The 10,278-nt window shown below is 42.7% G+C and overlaps 1 protein-coding gene across 1 annotated transcript; it reads left to right on the top strand.

Moving 5' to 3' along the window:
- Positions 1 to 3,253: 3,253 nt before the first annotated feature.
- Positions 3,254 to 8,205, top strand: LOC123043318 (peptidyl-prolyl cis-trans isomerase FKBP62). Its single transcript, XM_044465735.1, has 12 exons — positions 3,254 to 3,583; positions 3,685 to 3,771; positions 5,528 to 5,788; positions 5,869 to 5,943; positions 6,029 to 6,109; positions 6,182 to 6,376; positions 6,467 to 6,732; positions 6,816 to 6,941; positions 7,040 to 7,186; positions 7,282 to 7,409; positions 7,652 to 7,763; positions 7,866 to 8,205. The coding sequence occupies exons 1-12, from the start codon at positions 3,340 to 3,342 to the stop codon at positions 8,058 to 8,060; spliced, it is 1,917 nt and encodes a 638-aa protein (XP_044321670.1). The 5' UTR covers positions 3,254 to 3,339; the 3' UTR covers positions 8,061 to 8,205.
- The last annotated feature ends 2,073 nt before the right edge of the window (positions 8,206 to 10,278 follow it).

Here is a 10,278-nt window from a genome sequence, read left to right on the forward strand (position 1 = left end):
ATTTAGAAATAGTGAATACATATTTAATATTCCATATGTTTTGATATAATTCTCCAATTTTGGATATTTTGAAATCACTCCTAGTGAATTTTATGATACCTACTTATTTATCAAACCCTCTAACAATGAATCCAAAGCACTCGTCAACATGATAAACTCTCAAGAGCGTTCTACTATCATAGGGTGTCTGAAAAATGAGCGTAACTTTCGGGAGGACCGACCTACTACACTAGATCCCCCCACACTAATACGCTGTAGGACTAGCATTGCCACTCTAGCGACGAGTTCGACTGTCGTGGGAAGACCTTGGTTAAAGGCTCCCGGAGGGATTGCACCACTAAGTTTACCATTGGTGCCTTCAACATTGGCACATCTTTTAGGGGCCAGAAATGCAAAAAAGTGTTCCAAGAGGCCAACAAGCTAACTAAGTCCAAATAAAGATCATTTAGTGCAAATCATACTCGTATCACACATTTGCTACCCAACCTCATTCTTAATTTATTCCAAAGTAGATAAATCTTGATATGGGTTCCATCGCTGACACAATCCCATCTCTAGCTAAGAGCATGGTTAATAGTATAGCCAGCTGTCGGCTATATGGTCTTGCCACATCATCTATAACCAAGCTTATAGCCGGCAAGTACAATAGTAGCATGTAAATATGTACTACTTCTTTTATACATGGCCCACCTTCACTAGTAGAAAAGAGGGCTTTGGTTTGGCCAGAAAAAAGCATTAATCCCGGTTGCATTACGAACCAGGACTAATGTGAGTATTAGTCTGGCAAGGGCACCGTACAGGCATTAGTGCCGGTTCAAATGGGACCTTTAGTCCCGGTTGGTGCCACGAACCGGGACTAAAGGGTGCGATGCCCATTAGTACCGATTCGTGGCACCAACCGGTACTAAAGGTTAGACCTTTAGTCCCGGTTCGAGCCACCAACCGGTACTAATGGGGTTTGAGGCATTAGTACCGGTTCGTGCCACGAACCGGTACTAAAGGTCCCATTTTCAAACTCTACCCCCCCCTGGTGGATCGCCTTTTCAGTTTTGTAAAAAGCAAAAGAAAATGATAAAAACTTCAAAAATTAAAATCCTTCCAGAGGTAGTTAGGAAAATTTAAAAACTTAAATTTAGACATGTTTTGCAAAAAGTGTGGGGAAAATGTAAAACGGCTATAACTTTTGCATATGATGTCAGAAAAAAACATATAATATATCAAAATATTCATCACGGAAATCCACATCCGATTTTGACCGCATACGGCCTGTTTGCAAATTTTTAGAATCCTCAAATTCTAAAAGGGAAAAAAGTTATGCTCAAATTCTTTTTTTTTAATTTTGGTTAAATCAGGTCAAACTTTGGTCAAACTACTTATTCAAGAAGTATTAGTGTTACTAAATAATTTTTCAATAATATTAGTATTACTAAATAATTATTACAGTTTTTAGAATTTTGGTCAAATCTGGTCAAACTATGGTCAAGCTACTTATTTAAGAAATATTAGTGTTACTACATAATTATTCAAGAATATTAGTGTTACTAAATAATTATTTCAATTTTTTGAATTTTGGTCAAATCTGGTCAAACTGTGGTCAAACTATGGTCAAACTACTTATTAAAGAAATATTAGTGTTACTAAATAATTATTTTTTTAGAATAATAGTTTCAAACTCAAACAGTGAAACGTGTGACTTCATGCTCAAGGTAAACTCCCGAGGGTTAATAGGATTGACATCTTGCTATTGTCAGGAAAACAACAAGTGCAGACTTGGAAACGAGCGGGAATAGAACCCGAAAGTTAAGCGTGCTCAGGATGGAGTAGTGAGAGGATGAGTGACCGGCCGGGAAGTTAGATGATTTGAAATGATGAGGGGTGATTAGAGATTAAATTGGAAAAATATTTTAAAAATTTAATTTTTTTTCATAAAAATAACAACCGGGACTAAAGGTGGAGCTCCAGACAGCGGCCATGTGGACGGCCTTTGGTCCCGGTTCGTGTAAGAACCGGGACTAAAGGGGGGAGGCTTTAGTAACGACCCTTTAGTCCCGATTCCAGAACCGGGACTAAAGTCCCTTATGAATCAGGACAAATGACCCTTTTTCTACTAGTGCTTCCTCTCTCACAACATGTCTAGAAATACGTGCTACAGCCGGCTGTTAATCAGTAGCCCGCTTCCCTTCTCTCTCCTCCTCTCTCTTCTCCGACTCATCCAAAATATAATATGTCAAGGCTTACGGCCCGCCTACATCATCCTATTATACTTGCTCTAACCTCCGGAAATGCTCCATTGCAACATGAGTAAATGCAAAGTAATAGCGGAAGTGGAGTTTCTGCTCTTGGGTGCAAATGCACCGGATGAATAGTAAAATACAAAAAAAGGTTAAAAAACTTATTTTTTTTGTATGACAAACATTGTCGAATGTTTCAACCGTGTGCAAAGTTTCGTTGTGGAATGACATTCACATAGTTCTTGACAAGAAGAAACAAATCGATGCTTCGGCAAAGCTATTTGCGAAAGCATTTTGGAGCATTGATTTTCTCTTTTTTGCCAACACTTCCACAAACGTCATTTCGTTATGAATTTTTGCAGGCATTTGAGACGTCCAACAATGTTTGTCACAGAAAAGAAATTAAAATTTTCTTAATTGTTTTACTACTCATTTTCTCAATGACAATAACTATTTTATCCCTATTGAAGTCCTCGAAAAAAAAAACTTCGTTGGATCAGGAACGTAAAGTCAATCATCTTCTGCTTCCTACAATTGTTTTCTCCATGGCTCGAGTCCGCAACACTTGATTTATCTCCCCCCGACCCGATTTCTCTTCCTTACCTTGCCTCCGACGAGACCCTATCCAAGACGAATGAGGGTTAACTGGTGCATGTGATAGCGAAAACAAAAACACCCAGCCGCACCAGTCAACCCTCATTCTCGCCTCTACAACCGATGCCACCCGGCTCGGTCTCGCCCGGGTCACCCCTGTCTCTGGCATCAGAGCATTGCAATGCCTTCCTGAAATCAATTGATCTAAAATTGCCCCTCAATAATTGCATGATAATAAATAGCAAATCGGATAACACTATATTAGACATATGATATCCTCCTAATAATAATATCCTATATCAAGCACGTGAAAAAGGAATTCGGTGAAGAGACAAGAACTCTCTAGACCGCTCCCGCAGCCTCCCTCCCTCCCCCCAAACCCAAAACAAACGCTTCGAACTTTCGCACGCGGCGAATAATAAAACTGCCGTCGGCGCATCCACCCATCCCATCGTACCACACACTGCAGACACACCCCTTCTCGAAGCTCCCATCCCGCGGCCGGAATCCAGAAATGGACGACCTCCTCGGCCTCGGCTTCCCGGGGCCCGGCGGCTACGACGGCGAGGACGAGGAGGCCATGAGGAGCCTCTACGCCGGCGCCCCCGCGGAGGAGGAGGAGGAGGTCGACGAGGGGTACGCCGTCGCGGCGATGAAGGCCGGGGACGAGAGGGGGATCGGGAAGGAGGGGCTCCGGAAGAGGCTCCTCAGAGAGGGCGAGGGCTCGCAGCTCCCCGGCGCCGGCGACGAGGTCGAAGGTAGCGCGCCCTCCTAGTCCTCGCCGCTTCTCCGGCGTGGACGGGTTCGAATTCGATTGGGTTGACTTGGGCGTTGACTTGGTTTTCAACTTCTGCCGCAGTGCACTACACGGGGACGCTGGCGGACGGCACCAAGTTCGACTCCAGCCGGGACCGCGGCGCCCCGTTCCGGTTCACCCTCGGCCGAGGTACCGCCGCGGCTCTCAGTCTCACTCACAGTCAACCCCTCCTCTGTTTCTTCTGCTCTGGCCGTAGATGGTTAGGATCGGAAATTTTGTGATGGTTAGATCGGAAATCTGATAGTAGGAGTACAAGTTTACAACCAGCTGCAGGCGGATTGGCAGCAAATCTGGCATCTACGACGCTGACTGGGGCAGGGCTCGTCAGGATCCAGTTTAGTGTGATTCTGCTTGAGTGGGGAATGATCTGAATTTTGTTTCCTGGGTCAACCCCTGCTTCACGCACTCCATCGTGACTACTGAACCACCAGATCTGTTGGATTTGAAACCAAATGTGCTCGTTTGCATTTCATCCCTATTTTGAAGTAACGAATTGTGCGATTCTGTGTCACATAAACCGAATATTGATAAGAGTTGTTAGTTGTTCGTCCAAGGCTTGTCTTATAACCAAACTAAATGCACCTTACTTTCCCGGATGGAGAAATAATAGGATCTCTAGTTACTATATAGAATCATTTCCACAACAGTTTCAAAGATAAGCACAGGTTATCACGGTTGAAATGAAGCCTAGCTGTTTCAACTTCTTTCTGTCTCTTTTTCTTAAGCTGGACGGTTGTGTTTGTTACATTAAGGTCGGTAATTGTTATTTGTCTTCTTCGCTTTAGCTTATCCTCATGCCAAAGCCCTGTTTTCTGTCAAGCCTAACTTGCTTTGAGTTGGATGGAACAATTCTGAACATATATTGTGTGTGGGTACGTGGGCAGTGGCGGAGCTTGACAAAGCTGGCTGCGGGGAGACCTCGTACGGTGCAGGGAGACCTCACCAAATCTGAATTTTGTATGGGACAAAATACAATAGTATCTCTAATCTATGCTCTCTCTGATAAAATTTCTTAAATGTGCAAAACTGCCCCCCCCCCCCCCAAGTTACACTAAGCTCCGCCAGTGTACGTGGAGGCGCGCGTGCGGTGCAGGGAGACCTTGGGGCGGCGTATGCAGTGACAGCGGCCCCAGCGTGGCGCAGGCGGAGCTGCTTGACAGCGGCAGAGGCGGGGCTCACGGGCCAGAATGCGGGGAGGGGCGAAGTTTGCAGCGCCGGATCCGCTCATTTTGGAGCTGGCGGCGAACGTGATGGCGCCGGAACCTAGAGAGAGCCCCGCATCGCCCTTTCTCTCTCTGTTTTCGTTCGGTTTAAAATAACGAAGGGGAGGAGAAGCATGTCGTGGGGAGATTTGGGTCGTGGGTGGAGTGGCATTCCTGTTGTAATAACTAGCAGAACTTGGGCTAGACTTTAAGTTGCGTATGTGGCCGCTCGGGAATCACCAGAATCACCAAATTCATAGCTTCGGCTTCGACAACCGTGGTAGTTCATTTTCTAAAACTGATTCTAGGAATCTAAGGTGATAATTTGTGTGTTTGTTTGAGATTTAGATTTGATGAGGCCTACAATCCGAGAATCAGTAGCTGTAGCTCAAACAAAGGCCACCATAGTAGCTGAAGAAACAAGAAGTGTTGTTTGTGTCATGGGGCTGCTAGTTGTACAGAAAGCATAGCTCAAGTTTCCTATTTTTGTGCTTATGTGGCTGTATATTTCATAAGACTTGTTCGCTCTGAGTCATCTTCTTCTAGTAACTACAAAGTGTAATTTAAACATCATTTTAGAAGCCAAACAACAAACATGTGTGTTTTTAAATTGTAAATTTCTAGGCTTCCGTCGATAAGCAAGTGTTTCTAAGTGAAATGCTGTCGTGAACCTCTAATTGCAGGCCAAGTTATAAAGGGATGGGATTTGGGCATCAAAACAATGAAGAGGGGCGAGAATGCTATTTTCACCATCCCACCAGAGCTTGCATATGGTGAGGATGGCTCCCCTCCAGTCATCCCTCCAAATGCGAAGCTGCAGTTTGATGTTGAGCTTCTCTCATGGGCAAGTGTCAAGGACATTTGCAAAGATAGCAGCATCTTTAAGAAGATACTAGCTGAAGGCGAGAAGTGGGAGAATCCCAAAGACCGTGATGAAGTTTTTGGTACCATACCTTGCTCGTTGCAGTTGTGCCTTAATGCTTTTCCAGTGAGCGTCAGGGTTTTATTCACTTACTTGGTGCAGTTAAATATGAGGCAAGGCTTGAGGATGGGACTCTTATTACAAAATCTGATGGTATTGAGTTCACTGTGAAAGAAGGTATAGCGTTTGCCATTTTTGAACATTTGCATTGTAATTTTAGGTTTGGAATGCATCTTCTTACTAGGAATATTTTCTTTTTCAGGGCATTTCTGCCCTGCTATATCGAAGGCTGTCAAGACAATGAAGAAGAATGAGAAGGCCCTCCTTACTGTCAAACCACAATGTGAGTTTATATTAATGTAAATATGGACTCTTCTCTGTAGTGTAGTTAATATCCGTCACGTGCTGTGAACAGATGGCTTTGGTGAGCAAGGCAGGCCAGCCTCTAGAGACGAAGCTGCAGTTCCCCCTAATGCTATGTTGCACATTGATCTTCAGTTGGTGTCCTGGAAGACTGTTGCGGAAATAGGTAATGACAAGACAATCCTGAAGAAGATCCTCCAGGAGGGTGAAGGCTATGATCGTCCCAAAGATTGTTCAACTGTCAAAGGTATAATTTGAATGTTCTTTTCCATGATAATCTTGGAATGGTACTCCTGTCATGTTTTTTTTAATTAAGTGTAGCAATGTTACTCTACAGTGAAACTTATTGGGAAGTTGGATGATGGTACAATATTTGTCAAGAAAGGTCATGATGGTCAAGAGCCATTCGAGTTCAAGACTGATGAGGATCAGGTGATTCAAGGGCTTGACGCAGCAGTGCTTAGCATGAAGAGAGGAGAAATTGCCTTTGTGACTATTCCCCCAGAGCATGCATTTGGATCAGATGAAACCAAGCAAGATCTAGCTATTGTTCCTCCTAACACAACTGTTTATTATGACGTTGAACTTGTGTCCTTTGATAAGGTAGGGTCCTAACGTCAGACTGTGTATGACTGATAATTATTAGTCACTTGTGAAATTGAAATCTTGCATGTCATGTTGTGCAGGAGAAGGAATCATGGGAGTTAAAGGATAATGCTGAGAAGATCGAAGCGGCTGCTAAGAAAAAAGATGAAGGGAATGTGTGGTTTAAGATGGGCAAGTATGCTAGGGCTTCTAAGCGATATGGAAAGGTTATAGTTTAAAACCTATCGCGTAACATAACCTTTTGCAGTGTGGATGCCTTGCATTAAACAAATTCTGACCCTTAGTATGTTGTGCCCTTTATTAGGCTTTGGATTTCATAGAGTATGAAAGCTCCTTCAGTGAAGAAGAGAAACAGCTGTCCAAACCACTCAAGGTGAGCTGCAAGCTCAACAAGGCAGCATGCAAACTGAAACTTAAAGACTACAAGGAAGCGAAGGAACTGTGTACCAAGGTAATTATGATACACGGAAACTGAAACATCTAGTTGAGTGTATATAGTTATCATAAGAGATGTTATCAGGGCTGACTATAAATTATTATGATCAGGTCCTGGAAATTGACAGCACAAACGTGAAGGCCTTGTACAGAAGGGCGCAGGCACACATGCATCTTGTTGATTTTGATTTGGCAGAGGTGGATATCAAGAGAGCACTTGAAATAGATCCAGAGAACAGGTTAGTCTTAGTGCCACAGGATACGGTCGAGTCTTGATGTACTAGTGTAGTCTAGTATCTAGAAAAACACTGAATCTCATGTTAACTTGAAGAAATCCTGTCGTGAGGGTCTAGCTCATTAGGCTGGGTAGCTAATGTTGTTATATGGAATGTTATGACACTGACCATATTTTATTTGATCACCGGTGACCAAGAATCCTGGTTGTTGGGAGAAGTAATTAACGTTCCTTGTGTTTTCCCAGGGACGTAAAGATGGGTTATCGGAGGTTAAAGGAGAAGGTCAAGGAGTACGAGAGGAGGGATGCCAAATTCTACGGCAACATGATCAACAAGCTGAGCAAGCTGGAAGATGATGTGAGTTTCCTATTTCCACAAACCGTTTGCGCCACTTTGTCACTAGGAGACTACTCTGGCCGTCGTTTTTACAGTTGGTTCATTGTTATTTGGTGCTTCCAGGAGGGCTGCGGGAGTAGCCAGGGGCCAAGCAAGAAGCCGCGCAGCCTGTGGCCTCTGGCGCCTTTCTTCACGACCGATGGCAGCAAGCTCTGGCTCGTGCTAAGGCTGCTGATCCCCGTCATGATCTTGGTCGCGCTTTGTGTTGCTTACTATGTGCAGAGCGGAGTTCATGAAATCGACTGCGTCAACTGCTGACGACGTCGTGTTGGTCGACATGCCCGGGTCGTGTAGTGTTAATGTTGTGGTGGGTCAACTGCTCATGGTAAATATATTTGTGACATTGTTTTCTTGACAGGGTCTCATGAACTATATCATTTTGTCCTGGTCAATGTTGCGTATTTATTTCGCTGTGACTTGGTGAGTCCGCATAATGATGTTACTGTGCATCGTAGTCCAGTTCACAACACAAGTACTACACCACACATCATAGTCCATCGTAGCACAGGTCGCCTAGTGTCATATCGTGGTGTGTCTCATTGATCTCTGGGTATCCTTGTTCTCATGGGTAAATATGAATATGTTTTTTGCGTTCTTCTCTTGCCCGTGTCTCGCATGAACCATTTACCATTTTGGCATGGTGAATGTCTATTGCCTATCTATTTCGCTGGTGACTCGGTGAGTCGGCACATGGCGCATTGTTGTGCACCGGGGTCCAGTTGACAGGTACTGCCCTGCACTCTTGGAAGTTGAGACCCTTCGGGAATTTCTGTCGCGGCATTGATTTGCTGCTCATGTCTTACTGACCTTCTTGGATGTTTTTGGGGTACATGATTATGGCTTGATAGGCACAAACAATGCTGATGAAACATAACAGGATTGTCACACATATCTTGGTAAACACAACAGGTGAACACAGAGTAATCTTCCCACCGTAGCAGAGAGCTCCTAAACATAGGTGCAACAATTGAAGTATTCCAGCATTGTCTGAAAGCAGGAAATAGAGCCAGAGTAAGAGTCAGTAACTTAAATAGATCTGTCAACTGAAGCTCAAACTCATTTCTACAGCGAAACTACTAAACAGACGACGCTCCACGCACGATGCATGCACGGTTCACAATCAGATGGATGTGGAGCACTTCATTCTACGGTTGAATGGCTGGATGTGGAGCATCGTTGATGCATCGTTACAAAAATGCCGTGTGCATAGCAGCTCTCTTTCTAGAGCTTATGGAAAGAAATTCCAACGAGGCTGCAGTACAATTGCAAACAACAAAATATATCCGTGCACAACAACACCGACCCAACATGTATTCAAGTATCAACAAAATAGCTGAAACAAAGGAGGCATCAAACTGCACATGAGCTTCAGAAGGCAAAACAACGAGTAATGGAACCAGCCCATGCGAATTTCTGCAAAAGGTGTACTGAACAGAACGTAGTTAAAAACAATAATGCGCCATGTTTTCCAAGTGTTCCTACAAGAATAAATTGTGTTTTTAATAAGAATCCATTGTTTTCCTTTGCCTCATAAGGAACTATAATTCAAATTGATCAATTTTAACAAGACGATAGCACAACATATACAATTTTAGCACTATGACAACTAAATTTGCATTTTGTGTGTGTGTGTGTGTGTGTGTGTGTGTGTGTGTGTGTGTGTGTGTGTGTGTTATGTACACCTGTATGAACCGCACATCATAAATTTTCAGGTACGTAGAAGTATGAATCCGTCGTTGTACCATGGCAACGCCGTGAGGGCACCGGCAACACAGGGTCAGCCCGCAGGGACAAGGTAGACTGAATCTTCGATTTTCCAAAAGAAATTCCAAATGATAAGAACTCCCTTAATTCCAAAAGGTAAAGGACACACAAAGAGAGAAAAATATATAATAGCAATTATACAAGGTTTGCTATGTGTGGGATGTGCAGTTAATTTCAGGTATATGGTACAACTTCCCACGCAAATCCAGTTATTCTCATTTTGTACAACGTGATTTTGAAAAAGGAAATTTTTTTTGGAACAAAAACGTTATTTGCGAAACAAAAAAAGGAAAATAAAATTGAATATGAGAACATTTTTCGAAATTATGAACTACTTCTTGTAAACACAAAGCATTTATTGAAAAAGCAATAACAAAACTAAAAAAGTGAACATTTTTCACAATTACAAACAATTGTTTTTACAAACCTCGAGCATTTTTTAATTTGTGAATTCATTTTAAAAACATGAATAGTTTTCTAATATGTGCATAAATTTTGAAAACTGTAGCATTTTTTGAATATGTGACAAATTTTGGAAACAAGAATATTTTTTGAAATCTGCAGACTTTCTATAATTTGTGAACAAAAAGAAACATGCAAACATTGTTTGAATTTGTAAACCAATTTTGAGACATAAATATTTTCTGAATATGTGAACAAATTTGGTAAGGAAAGTAGTTTTTGAATTTGTGAACAATATTTGTAAATATGA

Source organism: Triticum aestivum, chromosome 2B, assembly GCF_018294505.1.
Source record: "Triticum aestivum cultivar Chinese Spring chromosome 2B, IWGSC CS RefSeq v2.1, whole genome shotgun sequence".
NCBI lineage: Eukaryota > Viridiplantae > Streptophyta > Magnoliopsida > Poales > Poaceae > Triticum > Triticum aestivum.